Consider the following 20,509-nt stretch of genomic DNA (forward strand, 5'->3'; position numbering starts at 1 on the left):
ATGTCTGGAACGCCTCTGGAACGTGTTTGGAACGTGTCTGGAACGTGTCTGAAACGTGTCTGCAACGTGTCTGAAACGTGTTTGAAACATGTCTAGAATGTGTTTGAAACATGTGTGGAACGTGTCTGAAACGTGTCTAGAATGTGTCTGAAACGTATCTGGAACATGTCTAGAATGTGTCGGAAACATGTCTGAAACATGTCTGGAATATGCCTAGAACGTGTCTGAAACGTGTCTGGAACATGTATGGAACGTGTCTGAAACATGTCTGGAACATGTCTGAAACATGCCTAGAATGTGTCTGAAACGTGTCCAGAACGTGTCTGAAACATGTCTAGAATGTGTCTGAAACGTGTCTAGAATGTGTCTGAAACACGTGTCTGGAATATGTCTGTAACGTGTCTGAAACGTGTCTGGAATGTGTCTGGATCATGTCTAGAACGTGTCTGAAACGTGTCTGGAATGTTTCTGGAACATGTCTGGAACATGTCTAGAACGTGTCTGAAACTTGTCTAGAATGTGTCGGAAACATTCTGAAACATGTCTGGAACATGCCTAGAACATGTCTGAAACATGTCTGGAACGTGTCTAGAACGTGTCTGGAACGTGTCTAGAACATGTCTGGAATGTGTCCGGAACGTCTCTGGAACGTGTCTGAAACATGTCTAGAATGTGTCGGAAACATGTCTGGAACATGCCTAGAACGTGTCTGGAACATGTCTGAAACATGTCTGAAATGTGTCTGAAACGTGTCTAACATGTCTGAAGCATGTCTAGAATGTGTCTGGAACGTGTCTAGAACGTGTCTTTTAACGCGTCCAGAGCATGTCTGGAACGCCTCTGGAACGTGTTTGGAACGTGTCTGGAACGTGTCTGAAACGTGTCTGCAACGTGTCTGAAACGTGTTTGAAACATGTCTAGAATGTGTTTGAAACATGTGTGGAACGTGTCTGAAACGTGTCTAGAATGTGTCTGAAACGTATCTGGAACATGTCTAGAATGTGTCGGAAACATGTCTGAAACATGTCTGGAATATGCCTAGAACGTGTCTGAAACGTGTCTGGAACATGTATGGAACGTGTCTGAAACATGTCTGGAACATGTCTGAAACATGCCTAGAATGTGTCTGAAACGTGTCCAGAACGTGTCTGAAACATGTCTGGAACATGTCTAGAATGTGTCTGAAACGTGTCTAGAATGTGTCTGAAACGTGTCTGGAACATGTCTAGAATGTGTCTGAAATGTGTCTGAAATGTGTCTGGAACGTGTCTAGAACGTGTCTTTTAACGCGTCCAGAACATGTCTGGAACGCCTCTGGAACGTGTCTGGAACGTGTCTGGAACGTGTCTGGAACGTGTCTGAAACGTGTCTGACACATCTCTGGAACCTGTCTGAAATGCGTCTGAAACATGTCTGAAACGTGTCTGAAACATGTCTAGAATGTGTCTGAAACGTGTGTGGAATGTGTCTGAAACGTGTCTAGAATGTGTCTGAAACGTATCTGGAACATGTCTAGAATGTGTCGGAATCATGTCTGAAACATGTATGGAATATGCCTAGAACGTGTCTGAAACATGTCTGGAACATGTATGGAACGTGTCTGAAACATGTCTGGAACGTGTCTGAAACATGCCTAGAATGTGTCTGAAACGTGTCCAGAACGTGTCTGAAACATGTCTGGAACATGTCTAGAATGTGTCTGAAATGTGTCTAGAATGTGTCTGAAACGTGTCTGGAACATGTCTAGAACGTGCCTGAAACATGTCTGGAACATGTATAGAATGTGTCTGAAACATGTCTAGAACATGTCTGAAACGTGTCTGAAACATGTCTAGAACAGGTCCGGAACGTGTCTAGAACATGTCTGGAACATGTCTAGAATGTGTCTGAAACATGTCTGGAATGTGTCTGAAACGTGTCTGAAAAGTGTCTGAAATGTCTGAAATGTGTCTGAAATGTGTCTAGAACGTGTCTGGAACGTGTCTGGAACATGTCTGGAACGTGTCTGGAACGTGTCTTCATGTATACAGCTGCATCTATCAGGTCCAGGGTTAGAAGGTGTTTCCTGCTGCGACCCTCTGTGGGACCGGTACCTTGGCGTAGCTGGCGTCCAGGTCCAGGTCGTAGCGAGGCTGGACTTTAGGAGGACTGGCTGTGAACAGGAACACAGACCTGTATCAGTGTGAGCTTTCAACTCTGAACAGACAAACAGCTATCCTGAATCTGAACCCAGATCAGAGCTGGATCTCCTGATCAGAAACGTACGATCTTCGAAGATGAGTCCAACGGTGGCGACCGACTCTCTGCTGACCAGCATGATGGGGTTGTCTCTGGAGGTCTTGGGGAAGGTCTTGGCTTGGCGGTTTGGGTCCAGGACCAGACGGCGGCCTTCATAGAGCAGCTCCTGGTTGTGGAGAGGGATACTGGACCGACGGCAGAGCAGTTCCTGGAACAGTGCTGCCCTGTGGACACACAAGGAACAACAGTTAGTCAGGCTGTAGCTACTTCCTATTACTTCTTACTACTTCCTGTTACTTCCTACTACTTCCTGTTACTTCCTACTACTTCCTGTTACTTCCTGCTACTTGCTGCTACTTCCTGCTACTTCCTGTTACTTCCTGCTACTTGCTGCTACTTCTTGCTACTTGCTACTACGTGCTGCTACTTCGTATTACTTCCTACTACTTCCTGTTACTTCCTACTATTTCCTGTTACTTCCTGCTACTTCCTGCTACTTCCTGTTACTTCCTGCTACTTCCTATTACTTCCTGCTCCTTCCTGTTACTTCCTGCTACTTCCTCTTACTTCCTGCTACTTCCTCTTACTTCCTGCTACTTCCTGTTACTTCCTGCTACTTGCTACTTCCTGCTACTTGCTGCTACTTCCTGCTACATCCTACTACTTCCTGCTACTTGCTGCTATTTGCTGTTACTTCCTGCTACTTCCTACTACTTCCTGCTACTTGCTGCTATTTCCTGCTACTTCCTATTACTTCCTACTACTTCCTGCTACTTCCTACTACTTCCTGTTACTTCCTACTACTTCCTGTTACTTCCTGCTACTTCCAGCTACTTGCTGCTACTTGCTAGTTCCTGCTACTTGCTGCTACTTCCTGCTACTTGCTGTTGCTTTCTGCTACTTCCTGCTACTTCCTACTACTTCCTGCTACTTGCTGTTACTTCCTGCTACTTCCTGCTACTTCCTACTACTTCCTGCTACTTGCTGCTACTTCCTGTTACTTTCTGCTATTCCTGTTACTTCCTACTACTTCCTACTACTTCCTGCTACTTCCTGTTACTTCCTACTACTTCCTGCTACTTCCTGTCACTTCCTACTACTTCCTGCTTACGTGTTGTACTCGTGGATGTACACGTGATGAAGCGTTGCCTGCTGCAGGCTGAACACGTAGACCACGGTCCGGTGCAGGATGTCGTTGGTCTCTGCGAAGAACTGATCGAAGCCCCAACATTTCTCCTGGTCGGCCTCCAGGATGTTGGCGAGGACGGGAGTCAGGAGGCTCTGCAGACCCCTGAGACCAAAGAGACCGGATTAGTGGACAGAAACACATTAGACCGAGGTTCATTAGCCTTCATCAGAGTCTGGAATGGATGGCTAACAGCTAATAGGTAACAGCTAACTGCTAACAGGTAACAGGTAACAGCTAATAGGTAACAGCTAATAGGTATCAGCTAACAGGTGACAGGTAACAGCTAATGGGTAACAGCTAACATGTACCAGCTAACAGCTGACGGCTAACAGGTAATAGCTAACAGCTGACAGCTAACAGCTAACAGGTAACAGCTAACAGCTAACAGCTAACAGCTGACAACTAACAGCTAACAGGTAACAGCTAACAGCTGTCAGCTAACAGCTAACATGTACCAGCTAACAGCTGACAGCTAACGGCTAACAGGTAACAGCTAACAGCTGACAGCTAACAGCTAACATGTACCAGCTAACAGCTAACAGGTCGTACTTGGACAGGCTGCAGGAAACGGGCATCTCGGTGCTCCACTCGATCTTTCCGTTCTCACACTTCTGGAGTCCTGAAATGGTCCCCGATGGTTTCTCTGTGATGATTTTATACCTGGAACACACAAAGCAACAGGTGAGCTTCCTGTCAGCAAAACTGAGATCAGAACCACAGGAAGTTCTCCTCACATGACTTCCTTGTTCCTGCGCGGTCCTTCAAACGGTCTGAAGGGGAGGCTGCCGGTGGCAGCGTGGTAGAAGGTCACCCCGATGCTCCACAGGTCCACCGTGGCTCCATACTTCTTCTGGTGGTCCTTCCTCAACACGGCTCGCTCATACATGTCAGGGTGCTTGAAGGAGGAGGAAGAGGAGGAGGAGGAGAAGATGAAGGAGGAGGAAGAGGAGGAGGAGGAGGAGAAGATGAAGGAGGAGGAGGAGGAAGAGGAGAAGATGAAGGAGGAGGAGGAGAAGATGAAGGAGGAAGAGGAGGAGAAGATGAAGGAGGAGAAGGAGGAGAAGATGAAGAAGGAAGAGGAGGAGGAGGAGGAGGAGAAGATGGAGGAGGACGAGAGCTACAGCTACTCAAACGTTGCATCTTTTTTTTCTAACCACTGAATTTTTTCTGCTCATCAGTTGGATTTTTTGTGAAAAAAAGGTGCGCTCGACTGTCCACGTGTGTTCTACTCACCAGGTACTCCTCAGTTCCGTACAGAGAGACGAACTGCTCGTCGTCCTCCAGCTCCCTGGCGGCTCCGAAGTCGGTGAGTTTGTAGATGGAGCGTCCGTCTTCTCCGATCACCCTCATGATGTTTCCTGGTTTGATGTCTCGGTGGACGATGCCGTACTCTCTCAGGTGGTTCATACCTGCCACTGGAGGACACGGCAGCCAATCACAGACAGGTTCAACATGAGGTCACAAATCTATCAGAAGGTTCTTCATGTTCCTGAAGCGCTCCTCACCAACGTCATGGAGAACGATGAGGAATTCGTCTTCTGGGAGTCCGTAAGCGTTGGACGACTCCTCCAGGACAGTGTAGAGACTCCCACAGGGACAGTACTCCATGACCAGTACCTTATGACGGGTGTTGGACTGGAGACCAGCAGAACCTCGTCAGAACCTCATCAACACACGCTAAAGACGGAACGGTTCTTCTGATCTGAACTGATTAATGATGAACTCTTTTAGAACTAGTTTGTGTTTGTGGAGCTTCGAAACCAGATGTTTGTGTTTCAGATCTGCTCCATTCATCCATTAACCCTCAGAACTATGAACAAAATCTCGGACTGTTCTGATCATCAGACTAACCAGCTCCAGGAATTCAATAAGTCTGTTTAAGTTCTGGGGTTTCACTTCCTGGTTGCAGTAAACTGAAGATGTTTGGACTAAACCAGATGTTTAAGGAACTCTGATCCTTTGAGAACTAAACAGCTGATAGATTCATCCAGAAGATAACCAGAACCTCTCCAACATGAGATCTGCTCCTTTTCTTCGAAATGTGAACGTAGGATTTAACTGGTGTCAAATCTTCTGATGAAGTTCTTCTATAAACAATAAACGATAAACTAAATCTGTTTATCTACCATTAAAATGAGGCTGATGGTTGATCCTGAGCCCCTGACAGACTGAACTGAGGGCATAGCGTCCTCCAGAGCTTCAAACGCTTAAATGGTTTATTTACTGGAACTAATCAGCTGCAGGTTAAAGAGTTCAGGAGGTTTCACTCTGAATTCTTTCAGCTTCACTGATGCTTTAAATAAATCGACGATCATCTAAAGCTCTTCTGAACTTCCTCACATCTCTGACTGAACATCTCACCTGATGAAGGAACTCCTTAAATATTAGATATTTATTGTCCTCTGTGATCTTCAGGCTTCTTCTCTGATATTTTCTGTTTTTCTGCTCCATGAAGTTGATCAGATTAAAGATGTTGACCTTCACCAAGTCTGAACTGTTCCTCACCTCCTCCTCCACAGCGAACAGCTTCACAATGTTCTTGTGGTTGAGCTTCTTCAGGACCTCGAACTCCCTCATCTGGACGTCCAGCGGCCGCAGGAAGCTCAGGTTGTTGAACACCTTGACTGCGTACAGATCTCCTGTTTTCTGCACAAACACACTCAGACTCAGTCCTGACTAAAGCCTCAGAGGGAAGTGCTCAGTAAACTCACACTGATAGTATTGATTATTGATCACTGATCATTCCTACCTTGTGTCGTCCACGGTAAACGTTGGCCGTCGCTCCCTGACCCAGCAGGTCTGAGATCAGCCACAGGTAGTTAGTGGTGCTCTGCATCCTGGAGGCTGAAGGTGGTCCTGAACAACCAATACACGATCAATACACATGATCAATACACACGATGAATATACAATCAATACATATGATCAATACATGATCAATACACGATCAATACATATGATCAATATGACCACTACATGGTCAATACACGATCAAAACCTATGATCAATACACGATTAATACACGATCAATACATATGATCAATACACGTGTTCAATACATGATCAATACACAATCAATACATGATCAATAGATATGATCAATACACATGATCAATACACGATCAATACATATGATCACTACACGATCAATACATATGACCAATACATGATCAATAGATATGATCAATACTTGATCAATACACATGATCAATACACATGATCAATACATGATCACTAAACGATCAATACATATGAGCAATACACAATCAATACATATGATCAATACATATGATCACTACACGATCAATACACGATCACTACATATGTTCAATACACAATCAATACATATGATCAATACACGATCAATACACAATCAATACATATGATCAATACACGATCAATACACATGATCAATACATGATCAATACATATGATCAATACACGATCAATACACGATCAATACATATGATCAATACACAATCAATACACGATCAATACATATGATCAATACACGATCAATACACAATCAATACATATCAATACACACGATCAATACACAATCAATACATATGATCAATACACGATCAATACACATGATCAATACATGATCAATACATATGATCAATACACGATCAATACACGATCAATACATATGATCAATACACAATCAATACACGATCAATACATATGATCAATACACGATCAATACACAATCAATACATATAAATACACACGATCAATACACGATCAACACATATGATCAATACACGATCAATACTTATGATCAATACATACGATCAATACTCGATCAATACACATGATCAATAGATATGATCAATTCAATTCAATTCAATTTTATTTATATAGCGCCAATTACAGTCAAATTGTCTCGAGACGCTTTACAGAACCCATATGCCTGACCCCCAGAGCAAGCCAAAAGGCGACAGTGGCAAGGAAACACCCTTTTAACAGGGAAAAAAACCTCGAGCAGAACCCGGCTCTAATGTGGGGGACCCATCTGCCTGCTGGCCGGGCGGGTTGAGAGGGACAGAAGAGGTAGAAAGGTAGAGATAGAGGGGTAGAGGTAGAGATAGAGAGGTGGGGGGGGGTGGGACACAAGGACCATAAAACACAGCCACACATCTGAATCATCCAGCTCTGGGACCAGGGACACTCAGAGAAAGGACACAGAAAGAAACAGAGTGAATGTAATGCAATAATGGTATATATAGTAAATACATAGGTAGTTAGAGAAGGGCTCAGTGCATCAAGAGAGGTTCCCCAGCAGTCTAGGCCTATAGCAGCATAACTAGGGGCAAACTAAAGGGATGTCAAGAGGGGAAGTCAGTTGTGCAAATGAAAACACCAGCTCACCCCGTCAGGGTCCCCCAGTCAGCCCTAACTATAAGCTTTGTCAAAAAGGAAGGTTTTAAGCCTGGTCTTAAAAATAGAGAGGGTGTCTGCCTCCCGAACCCAAACTGGGAGCTGGTTCCACAGGAGAGGTGCCTGATAACTGAAGGCTCTGCCTCCCATTCTACTTTTAGAGATTCTAGGAACAACAAGTAAGCCTGCAGTCTGAGAGCGAAGAGTTCTGCTAGGATAATATGGTACTATCAGGTCTTTAAGATATGATGGAGATTGGTTGTTAAGAGCTTTATATGTCAGAAGAAGGATTTTAAATTCTATTCTAGATTTAACAGGAAGCCAATGAAGAGAAACCAATATAGGAGAAATATGATCTCTCTTGCTAACTCCCGTCAGTACTCTGGCTGCAGCGTTTTGGATCAGCTGTAGATATTTCAGAGAGCTATTGGGACAACCTGATAATAAGGAATTACAGTAGTCAAGCCTAGAAGTAACAAATGCATGGACTAGTTTTTCTGCATCACTCTGAGACAGGATGTTCCTGATTTTCACAATATTTCTCAGGTGGAAAAAGGAAGTCCTACAGATTTGTTTTATGTGTGAGTTAAAGGACATGTCCTGGTCAAAGATAACACCGAGGTTCCTCACAGTAGTACTGGAGGCCAATGTAATGCCATCCAGAGTAACTATATGCTTTGAAAGCAATTCTCTAAGATGTTTGGGGCCAAATACAATGACTTCAGTCTTGTCTGAATTTAGTAGTAAGAAATTATAGGTCATCCAGGTCTTTATGTCCTTAAGACAATCTTGCAGTCTAGCTAGCTGATTAGTTTCATTTGGCTTCATAGATAAATACAATTGAGTGTCGTCAGCATAACAATGGAAATTAATACAGTGCTTCCTAATAATGTTGCCTAAGGGAAGCATGTATAATGTGAACAGTATTGGTCCTAAGACAGAACCCTGAGGAACTCCATGATTAACCCTAGTATGCTCAGAAGAGTCATTGTTGACATGCACAAACTGGAACCTGTCTGATAAGTAGGATTTAAACCAGTCCAGTGCTGTCCCTTTAATGCCAATACAATGTTCTAGTCGCTGTAATAAAAGTTTGTGGTCGATTGTATCGAATGCTGCACTAAGGTCCAATAAAATAAGTATAGAGACCAGTCCATTATCTGACGCTATGAGAAGGTCATTAGTAACTTTCACCAGAGCTGTTTCTGTGCTATGATGCACTCTGAAGCCTGACTGAAACTCTTCAAACAAGCTATTCCTTTGTAAATGTTCACATAATTGATTTGCAACTGTTCTTTCCAGAATTTTGGAGAGAAATGGGAGGTTGGAAATTGGTCTATAGTTGGCTAAAACATCTGGATCTAGAGAGGGCTTTTTAAGTAAAGGTTTGATTACAGCAACCTTAAAAGCCTGTGGTACATAACCTGTTACTAGAGAGAGATTAATCAGATCCAACATTGAGGAATTAATTAAAGGTAAAGCCTCCTTGAACAGTCTAGTTGGGATAGGATCTAAAAGACATGTTGATGGTTTGGATGTAGAAACTATTGAAATTAGTTCAGAGAGATGTATGGGAGTGAAAAATTCTAAATATCCATCTGGTCTTACAGCCAATTCTAAAGTATCTGTACTCGATGATACATCTGTGACATTTGTAGGAAGGGCCAGAGTAATTTTTTCTCTAATCGTAATAATTTTATTTGTAAAGAAGCTCATGAAGTTGTTACTGCTCAAAGCTAAAGGAATACAAGGTTCAACAGAGCTCTGACTCTTTGTCAGCCTGGCTACAGTGCTGAAAAGAAACCTGGGGTTGTTCTTGTTTTCCTATTAAAGATGAATAATATGTTGTCCTGGCATTACAAAGAGCTTTTTTATAAATTACTAGACTATTTTTCCAAGCTACATAAACTTCCTCTAAATTAATGGAATACCACTTCCTTTCCAGCTTTCGGGACGCCTGCTTTAAAGTCCGCAGCTGGGAATTATACCAAGGAGCAGGTCCTCTCTGAGATAGAACTTTCTTTTTTACAGGTGCAACACTATCAAGTGTTGTATGCAGTGAGGCTGCAGCATTATTAACAATATAATCCACTTCTGGGGGGTTAAAATTATAATATTTCCCTTCCATTATATCAGTAAGTGGTGCTGGACTAAATAGAGAGGGTATTATTTCCTTAAATTTAGTCACCGAATTGTGAGACAGACATCTACTGTAATGATATTTATTCTTAACTCCTATACAATCTATTGTTGTAAATTGAAATGTTATCATAAAATGGTCAGAAAGAAGAGGGTTCCAGGGAAATACTGTTAACTGTTTGATTTCTATGCCATAAGTCAGAACGAGGTCAAGGGTATGATTAAAACTATGAGTTGGTTTATTTACATGTTGAGAAAACCCAATTGAGTCTAATATTGAATTAAAAGCAGTTGTAAGGCTGTCACTGTCCACGTCAACATGAATGTTGAAGTCACCCACAATAATGACTTTATCTGAGCTGAGCACTAAATCAGATAAAAAGTCTGAGAATTGAGATAAAAACTCAGAGTAAGGAGCAGGAGGACGATATACAACAACAAATAAAACTGGTTTCTGAGCTTTTAAATCTGGATGAGAGAGACTGAGAGTAAGATTTTCAAATGAACTGTAACTAGGTTTAGGTCTCTGGTTCATTTTTAAGCTAGAGAGGTAAATTGCTGCCACTCCTCCTCCTCGGCCTGTGATTGGAGGAACATGACAGTTAGTATGACTAGTAGGAGTTGATTCATTTAGATTAACATATTCTTCCTGCTGCAACCAGGTTTCAGTCAAACAGAACAAATCAATCTGGTTATCAGTTATCAAATCATTTACTAACAGAGATTTAGACGAGAGAGATCTAATATTTAACAGACCACATTTAATTGTCCTGTTTCTTCACTCAGTTGAAATAGTGGTATTAATTTTTATTAGATTTTTATGGTTACTATGTCTTTTGTTTATTTTTGAATTGCTTAATTTATTGAATTTTGGTGGTCGGGGGACAGACACAGTCTCAATAAAGCTAACTGAATTCCTAGAGGGTGACAGCTGAGAGGAAACTGCAGAGAGGTGTGGAAGACTACAACTCCGACTCTGCATCCTGGTCTGAACTCTGGGTTGTCATGCTTTAGGAGTTCTAATAAAATCAGCCATATTTCTAGAAATGAGAGCTGCACCAGCCAAAGTGGGATGGATGCCGTCTCTCCTAATCAGACCAGGTTTTCCCCAGAAAGAGCTCCAATTGTCTATAAAGCCAACGTCGTTTGCAGTACACCACGTAGACAACCAGCGGCGAAACGATGCCATACGGCTAAACATATCATCGCTTGTCAGATCAGGCAGGGGTCCTCCGACATGGTTTTGGCAAAGTTACACACCGATGCCACACTAACTTTGGTGACCTCCGATTGGCGTAACCGGGTGTCATTACCGCCGACATGAATAACAATCTTACTGTGCAAAAAAAGGGAGGATTGTTGAGTGCTGCTTATGGCTCCAAAACAGGTGTGAACAATGGGTAAAAAGCAGGTGCTCTACAAGGACCAGGCCCGCGGATGAATAGAAATACAGAAAAAACTTGCTGAAGCAGTAACTGTGACTTGAACTGAAGCAAGAAAAGTCCGAGGCACTCTGTACTTACTCAATTAAAAGTCCTTTATTAGCTACATGGACACCACCAACATGTTTCGACACCAAGTCTTCGTCAGGGCAACATTTGTAAATGAACTGAACAGCAGGAAGTCTACTTTTAAAAAACACTTAACAGGAAGTCACATGATCGTGTGTGGTCATGTGACTCCACCCAAGTATTCATTCATAAAAGACAAATAAAATATATACACTTTGGAATATTTTCACAGAGCAATAGGCAAGCATATCATCCATAATGCATAAATAAAGCTCATTATGTAACACTATATTTCAATAATAAACCATGATGCATCATGTTAACATATAGAAGAAAATAAATAATGAAAAAATTACTGACTGCAAGGCACTGTGTGTAGAATAGGAAACAGTGGCATGAAACAGTGAGTAAACCCTCATCATCAAAGACAATCATTCAGAACACATTAATATATTTACAGAAACGGAGAAAAGTCTATTTCTTCATTTAGTCCAGGGAACACAGTTGCTTTCAAAGAGTGGATCCAGAAGGTTTCCCTCTGCAATAATCTTTTCAACCTGTCACCCCCTCGGGGAGTGTTCTCAATAACTTCAATTGCCATGATTGTGAGTTCATTAATGTTTGTGTGGGTCATGTTCTTGAAATGTTTTGCAATCGGATATTCCATGTTTCCTTTACGGATAGCATATTTGTGTTCTGCAAAACGCTCTTTCAGTTTTCTTTTTGTGCGACCAATGTAAAAACACCCACAAACACAGTCCAGTCGGTATACCACATGTGTTGTATTACAGTTTGCAAAAGAACGACATTTAAAAGTGTAGGTGCATGTAGAGTCCATAAAATGTGTAGAACGATTGATCTGTGGGGCATGTGTCCATTGCACACAGATCAATCGTTCTACACATTTTATGGACTCTACATGCACCTACACTTTTAAATGTCGTTCTTTTGCAAACTGTAATACAACACATGTGGTATACCGACTGGACTGTGTTTGTGGGTGTTTTTACATTGGTCGCACAAAAAGAAAACTGAAAGAGCGTTTTGCAGAACACAAATATGCTATCCGTAAAGGAAACATGGAATATCCGATTGCAAAACATTTCAAGAACATGACCCACACAAACATTAATGAACTCACAATCATGGCAATTGAAGTTATTGAGAACACTCCCCGAGGGGGGTGACAGGTTGAAAAGATTATTGCAGAGGGAAACCTTCTGGATCCACTCTTTGAAAGCAACTGTGTTCCCTGGACTAAATGAAGAAATAGACTTTTCTCCGTTTCTGTAAATATATTAATGTGTTCTGAATGATTGTCTTTGATGATGAGGGTTTACTCACTGTTTCATGCCACTGTTTCCTATTCTACACACAGTGCCTTGCAGTCAGTAATTTTTTCATTATTTATTTTCTTCTATATGTTAACATGATGCATCATGGTTTATTATTGAAATATAGTGTTACATAATGAGCTTTATTTATGCATTATGGATGATATGCTTGCCTATTGCTCTGTGAAAATATTCCAAAGTGTATATATTTTATTTGTCTTTTATGAATGAATACTTGGGTGGAGTCACATGACCACACACGATCATGTGACTTCCTGTTAAGTGTTTTTTAAAAGTAGACTTCCTGCTGTTCAGTTCATTTACAAATGTTGCCCTGACGAAGACTTGGTGTCGAAACATGTTGGTGGTGTCCATGTAGCTAATAAAGGACTTTTAATTGAGTAAGTACAGAGTGCCTCGGACTTTTCTTGCTTCAGTTCAAGTCACAGTTACTGCTTCAGCAAGTTTTTTCTGTATTTCTAACAATCTTACTGTATTTACGATTATCTTTAGCCAGCAGTTTCAAATTTGCTTCTATGTCGCCCGCTCTGGCTCCTGGGAGGCATTTTACTATGGTCGCTGGTGTCGCTAGCTTCACGTTTCTGACTACGGAGCTGCCAATGATCAGAGTTGGTTTCTCAGCGGGTGTGTCATTGAGTGGAGAAAAACGATTAGAAACGTGAAGCGGTTTGTGGTGTGCCGGGACAGCGGGCTTGAGCTTAGGACTACGTTTCCTACGAACTGTCACCCAGCTACCCTGACTTCCCGGCTGCTCGGGAGCTGCTAGAGGACGGCTAGCAGAAGCTACACTAGCAGCTATGCTATTGCGGTCCGCACCGGCTAAGGGAGCCTGGCTAACAGCTAGCGGGGTGTTTACCATGGTGCGGAGCCGCGCTTCCAATTCAGAGAGCCTCGCCTCCAAAGCTACAAACAGACTGCATTTATTGCAGGTATCGTTATCACTAAAGGAGGCAGAGGAGTAACTAAACATGTGACACACTGAGCAGGAAAGAGGAGAGGAAGAGGGAGAAGCCATGCTAACTGCTAAGTGCTAGGCTAGCGGACAGAGATAACAGATTAACTTAGAATTAAGTACTGAGAGGGTGCGTGAAGAAAACGAGTGTATGTTACGATTCAAATATTACCGCTACACACAGATTTAATGAATATCAAATTAGATGGAGTGGATAAGCTACAACAGTCACAGAACACAACACAACGCTACAACAGGAAGTGACGCAATACGCTCACCGTAACGTCAGACGTCAGCAGCAAGGAATGCAATACACGATCAATACATATGATCAATACACGATCAATACATGATCAATACATATGCTCAATACAATCAATACACGACCAATACACATGATCAATAGATATGATCAATACATGATCAATAGATATGATCAATACACGATCAATACACGATCAATACATATGATCAATACTGATCAATACCTGAAAAACAGCTTATCAATACCTGAAAACAGCTGATCAATAGCGCTGATAAAACCAATCAATAAACAAGCCTCAGCTGATCAATAAACAAACAACAACTAATCAATATGTGATCAATAAACCTGTAGCCGCTGATCCACATCAATAATCAATAACCTGTAATCAATAAAGCTGCTGATCAGCTTCAAACCACAGGCCCCGCCCACCGCACAGCTCTGTACACAAACAAACCTGTAAATAAACATAAGTAAATAATAAACATTTAAAACATGAATAAGGAAATCAGTTAAAAAAACACAAACAGTCTGGACAGAAATGTTTACTGATCAGCTGATAAATAAACAATAATAAAAAAATAAATAACACAAAAATAATAAATATAATAAATAAAACGAAGTAAAAATAATTTTAAAAAAGAAATAAAACAATAAAAACACAAACAGTCTGGACAGAAATATTTACTAATCAGCCGATAAAAAAATAAATGAAAACAATAAATAAAAACAATAAATAAACAAATAAAATAATAATTAAAAAAACTATAAATAAAACAATAAAAACACAAACAGTCTGGACAGAACTGTTTACTGATCAGCCAATAAGTAAAAATAATAAACACCAAATAACAAAATAAATAAAACAATAAAAAAACAATAAACAAAATAACTATAACAATAAAAATAATGAATTAAATATTTTAAAAAAAACAATAAATAAAACAATAAAAACACAAAGAGTTTTGATAGAAATGTTTACTGATCAGCCGATAAATAAATAAAAACAATAAATAAAAACAATAATAAAAAAAACAACAAATAAAACAATAATTAAAAAAAAAAACTTCGTCCGAGCGTCACCCGGTGCGTCATGACGTCACTGGCGCTGAAGGGAAATTCCCTAAAAGGCCTCAGAGACTAAAAACGAGCAGAAATGTGAGCAGCAGGACTTTAAGCGGCTGTTAATGAGTTAAATGAAAGTAAACTAAGCCGTTAATTAACTTAATTAACTCTTTATCCACCAATCACAACTCCGACTGTCCGTTAAACTACGTCATATTTCACCACCTTTAAACCGCCGCCTGCTCACAAATTAAACGTCTGACCGGAACCGGAACGCCGGCTTCGTTAGATAACAGCCTCCCCCACCGGCCGGTACTGGAGGATGAACCGCCGGTGTCCGTTTAGAGGTTTAATTCTTTGGTTTTATTTTGTTTATTTCCTCACCGTCTCTCTGCGGCCCAGCTCCTCTTCCGCGGTGCCCGGATCACGTGACGGCCGCTGTCCAATCAGAGAGCAGAGGGCTGTAGGGGTGGGCTACCGTAATACTCAGAAAAGCAGCGGCAGAAAAAACCGGTGATAAAGTCTAAAAATAAGATCCTGTTAGAGTTTTACCTTTCAGATGCTGATATTTTTACCTGTAGAAACATTTAAGGCAGAAAACAACCTGCACAGGTGAGAAACGCTGCGGTGGGAGGAGCTAAAGGACAGAATAACAGCTGACTGATGATGTCATCCATTATGACAGTAAAAGGGAAAGAAATCAGAACTGACATAACAAGGATCAATACTGATTATTGATGAACTGATCGGTTTAATGAGTGTAGATCACAATTTATGTGACGTTTGTGGTTAAAATCCGGACCCCAACACCAAACATAAAGTTTTATTTGACTTAGTTTTATCTTGTTTCAGAGTTTTACTACAAATTTAATCTAATCTGGAGAAAGTTCAGGAAAAAAATAAATCAGTGGCACACAAATTAGAATTTAAACAAATATATTCTAAATAGATTATGAGGATTCACAAGAAAATTTTTGCTTTTATATTTGTAGTTTTTGTTGTAATTTCAGCCGTTTTGTGGAACTTTTGGTCCTTTCTGTGGTAAATTTGCCGTTTTTGTGGTGATTTTGGTGTTTTTCCTGGCATATTTTAACCTTTCAAGGTAATTTTGGCTCTTTTTGGGGTGATTTTGACCATCTTTGTGGTCATTTTACATGCTTTTTGTCATTTTTGCATGTTTTCATATTTATGTTGACCCTACAGACGACTATAGAAATAAAAATAAAATCTAAAGTACTTTATATATTAATAGAATATCATTAAAAAAAAACATATTAATATTTACTACTGATGCAAGAAGTGCATTAGAGCATCATAAAAATATACAATAATAGACTAAATAAACCAAATAATTTGGCTTTTTTTAGACATTAATGGTAATAATTATGTGATTTCAAGTTATTTTTTGGCACAAATAATATATGACCATAACAGTAATAATTCTGTGATTTTGTGGTTTTATAATTAATCACCTACGGAGGCGCCAAAGTTCAGAAAGACTTTTATTTTTATGGTTTATATTTGTTACATTTAACTGTAGAAAACAGTCAAACTAAAACCTGTTCAATTCTTTCATACCTTTAATAATATTTTGATTTACTTCCGTCTTTACCTCTAGATTGTTGAGCTTAAATCACGACGCCGACACGCTGAGGTAAACGTTCACTCACTTTATATTTAACAAAAAGAAAATCAGCATGAATGGGTTACAACAGCTTATGGTGCAGCTGATGGCTGTACAGGTCCATCGATGTTTACAGAAAGCATCGTACAAAACAACAAGTAGTGGAAATTAAAACGAGACAAACCGACGGCTCGTCTCCACGAAGCACCATGAGACCAACAACAAACCGTTTCCTGTCCACAAACCTGGAGACAAAAGTGCTTTTCATTTGAAAATATTACCTTTTTTAAACAACTGTACTTCCTGCAGCCTTTTCATCCACGTCCGTCTCAACCTGTACAGTTCTACTCGTCTACTGAACTCTTCCCACAGATGAACAGAATCAGACCTGAACTTCTTCTGTTGCGGATTAAATCCATGTTTTGGGGCCAATCGACCCACAACTTCTCACAAAATGCACAAAAACACAGTAAATGTCAGAACAGGATTCCATCGAGACAAAGTCTGAGCGAGACTCTGGACTGATTTGGCTTCTTTAGTTTTGTAGTAAAACTTCTTCACATCATCGATTATTCCTTTAATTCCTGCTGGAGGTTCAGAACGCTTCTCTCTGATTCCATTTTTTTACATTTAACTTTGATTTTTGTTTGATTTTTACACAAAGTTTCACAAGAAGAAAAAAAAAAGACAGTTTTTGAGTTTACAGACGAATAAAACTTGCGGCTCCAGCACTCAGAACTGCTGATGATCAGAGGAAGTTTTTGACCCACAAAGTTCCCGACAGTCAGACTCTGTTCCCCTGAAGACGTCCAAACTTCACACGGTTTTTGTACCGAAATCTTCTCAGAAAGTTCCGTAAAGTGCAGTCAGGAAATGAGAACTTGTCCCACAAAGATCAGCGAGGTGATTGTACCACAGGAAGCTCTCAGGTGTGCACACCTGGAGGCCATATGGAGGCAGCGGGGAGCCAAAAAACCACGTCTGACGTCGGCTGGACTTTGGCTTCAGTGCTGGTTTTTGGTAGTTTGTTTTCGGGTGAAAAATGTTTTGATTCTCTGAAGGCCTCAAAGACAGAAAGCTTCACATTTCAGCAGCGAAGATCCTCAGAACTTTACAAACATTTAGTCTTTCTGGACTCTCTGGTCTTCCATACAGGATGATATGAATCAGAATTATTAAGGATTATTTCACCATTTGTCCAAAACTCATCATCTACGAAGGCCCAGACAGTCCAGAATTACCGTCTTCACAAACTAAAAATGTCTTCAAACATCTAATTATTTAATGTGGACGTTTGAATATTTGAAACCAAACCCATCATTGTGTTGTTAGATTTTGAGTACTGACGCTAAAAATTATCAGAGACGTTCTGTGTGATAAGATAAAAACACCTTTAAGAAGATCGTTGATGAAACCTGAAGGATCTTTTCTACAGATTAAAAAGTTAAATTCATCTCAGAGGAACGTTCTAAAAGGCTGAGTGTCTGATTTATGGGTTTAACTCGAACCTCTGATCTTCTGCCTTGATGGTTTCTAAACTTCATGATCTTCAACTTTTCTTCACATTGAACTTTTCAGAGTTTTGATCTTTTGGCTTTGCAGAGAAACTCTTCAGATGTAGAACGTCTCAAATACGGGCCGGCTTTGGTTTCCGTACCTAAACTCAGAAATGTGAAGCGAGAATCGAACAAAGTCTCTGATTGTTTGTGATGGAACATATTTATGGAGGTTCTCCAGATGAAGACTAAACGTCTCGTTAAGACAGAAGAGTTTAGAAATGAATGAAATGTTGTTTGAAGCTTCAGATTGTCTTCAGATTCATGCTGGTGTTTTTTCTGGAGCCGAACAGCAAACGGAACATCTGACGAGGAAACTTTAGAAACAGATTGTGGTCGTCACAAAGACAGACTCTGGTCCCGACTTCTGCATCCAGATGTTTGAAAAAGATTCATTTGTCACCAAAGTCCTTCAAAAGCTCAGATTCCATGGAGCTAAACCTTGATTTGTTCTACGGCGGACTGATGGGAGATTGTCGCCGTACGTTTGACTGATATTCTGTAGAAAAATATAATGAGGCAATATAAAAAAGATGGAATGAAAAGTACTGCAATGATAGATTTACAGGGATTTTCTATATAGCTTATAAATACGTATCTACAGAATATGTGGTACAAAAATACTATGGAGCATTTAGTGGGCGCCACTTCCTCAAACATAAAAAAAACGCACGAAGCTGAGAAACCGGTCAGGCACAAGATCGAGTTCCTGTGAAACGCCGCCTCCTCGGCGCCACAAAACGGATCCGAACACAAAAACAGGACGAGGCGAGAGCCGAAGGACTCAGCTTCAGTCAGTTTCAATGAGAACAAAAACCAACGACTCGTTTTAGTGTTTTACTGCTGAGTACGGAGGCCTGGAGGGGACAAGAGCACAAAACACCTGGGTCCTGGAGGTTATGGTGTAGTTTAAGTCGGTTTGTAGTTTAAATCGGTTTGTAGTTTAAGTCAGTTTGTAGTTTAAATCAGTTTGTAGTTTAAATCGGTTTGTAGTTTAAGTCAGTTTGTAGTTTAAGTCTGTTTGTAGTAACGTGGTGTTTGTAGTTTAGAGTGAAGTTAGCAGCACTAGTTGTTGTGGGTAACGAGTAGTTTAGTAGTTTAGGTTATAGTATGTAAAGTTGTGTAGATCATAAAGTGTAGTTTTTAGTGTATAATTTGTAGTACAGTGTGTAGTTTACGGTGAACTAAACTAAGTTTGCGGTATTTGTAGTTTAAAACAACAAACTTCTTAGACTTTAACAGTTCATCATGAGTTGTGTAGTTAGTTGTGCATCCAGAAGAACATTTTGCTGGCGTCCTCTCTGGCCTCTGTACATTTCAGCAGCTCCGATCAATGGATCAATGAATAGATCGATCAATGGATCGATCGACGGATCAATATGTGCCTTATTGCTCGGGCTCAGAGCGACTCACTTCCTGTCCGGACGGCGTCCTGCGAGCCGTCAGTGAAAGAAGAGGAGGTAAATTCAGACCAGAGAGCCACAAACGCCAGGAAACTACAGACAAGATGGCCGCCGTGGTGCAGCAGTGGGTGGAGCCTCCTGTCGCAGTGGGCGGAGCCTCCAGTCTATTTGGCATCAGTTAAATGTCTCACTGGTTGGAGTCCTTCAGCCTCGGCTCTCCTGCTTTAAGGCAACTTATATTTGTGATGATTTTAATAAAAACTTTTCTTAAAAAATGTACAAATTTGTGGCTACAAACCTCTATCGTCAGTAAACACTGTATAGAAAATATATAAATATGTTTCTCTTTAATGTACAAATGTTCTGCGGCTTCCCTTTTCCTCGTCTTCAGTCTCTTTCCCATTTTTGACCTCATTTATGCACAATTGCTATTTACAGTGAGAGGGTGGAGCTTGGAGGGGGCGTGGCTACGAGGAGTCCGTGCATGGCGAGGGCGGCGGCGGGTACAGGTGGTGGGAGTAGCTGCGCTCAGTGTAAGGCGACGGCGGGCAGCTCTCGCAGTTCTCCTCCGCCGACAGGTACTGGCTGCGAGGCGTGGGCGGTGGCGGGAACGGCTCCGAGTCGTAGTTCAGGTCGCTAGCGTAGCCTTTGGCCTTCAGCGGCACTTGGCGGCCCGGCGTGTAGTCGCTGTCGCACACGTCGGTGCTGCACGGCGTGGTGGGCGGGGCAAAGTGGCGGTACGTGTACGGCCGGTAGCTGAGGAGGAAACACATTATGGGATGTTTGTGTTCACATTAAACTTTAGGGTCACAACGTATGACGAGCAGGAGAA

At 41.1% G+C, this 20,509-nt stretch overlaps 2 protein-coding genes across 4 annotated transcripts in view; both read right to left on the reverse strand.

Moving 5' to 3' along the window:
- The window catches only part of tbk1 (TANK-binding kinase 1), a 25,406-nt gene extending 9,820 nt beyond the window's left edge, over positions 1 to 15,586 (reverse strand). Inside the window, exons 1-11 of one of the 2 annotated variants that reach the window (XM_055006483.1) lie at positions 15,479 to 15,494; positions 14,412 to 14,486; positions 6,177 to 6,283; positions 5,933 to 6,073; positions 4,933 to 5,062; positions 4,661 to 4,842; positions 4,162 to 4,322; positions 3,977 to 4,087; positions 3,350 to 3,529; positions 2,266 to 2,462; positions 2,094 to 2,152 (exon numbers count right to left, since the gene is read on the reverse strand). In XM_055006483.1, coding sequence (XP_054862458.1) covers positions 2,094 to 2,152; positions 2,266 to 2,462; positions 3,350 to 3,529; positions 3,977 to 4,087; positions 4,162 to 4,322; positions 4,661 to 4,842; positions 4,933 to 5,062; positions 5,933 to 6,073; positions 6,177 to 6,263 — 1,248 coding nt within the window. In that variant the 5' untranslated portion in view covers positions 6,264 to 6,283; positions 14,412 to 14,486; positions 15,479 to 15,494. Of the gene's footprint in view, positions 1 to 2,093; positions 2,153 to 2,265; positions 2,463 to 3,349; positions 3,530 to 3,976; positions 4,088 to 4,161; positions 4,323 to 4,660; positions 4,843 to 4,932; positions 5,063 to 5,932; positions 6,074 to 6,176; positions 6,284 to 14,411; positions 14,487 to 15,478 lie in introns of both variants that reach the window. The other variant, XM_023282591.3, reaches the window with a different exon arrangement.
- A 1,163-nt stretch (positions 15,587 to 16,749) lies between these two features.
- Positions 16,750 to 20,509, reverse strand: part of lrp6 (low density lipoprotein receptor-related protein 6) — a 49,902-nt gene continuing 46,142 nt past the window's right edge. For both annotated transcript variants that reach the window (XM_055006464.1, XM_055006465.1), the window contains exon 23: positions 16,750 to 20,433. In XM_055006464.1, the coding sequence (XP_054862439.1) occupies positions 20,145 to 20,433 (289 nt within the window). In that variant the 3' untranslated portion in view covers positions 16,750 to 20,144. The remainder of the gene's footprint in view (positions 20,434 to 20,509) is intronic.

Source organism: Amphiprion ocellaris, chromosome 21, assembly GCF_022539595.1.
Source record: "Amphiprion ocellaris isolate individual 3 ecotype Okinawa chromosome 21, ASM2253959v1, whole genome shotgun sequence".
In the NCBI taxonomy this organism is placed as follows: Eukaryota; Metazoa; Chordata; class Actinopteri; family Pomacentridae; genus Amphiprion; species Amphiprion ocellaris.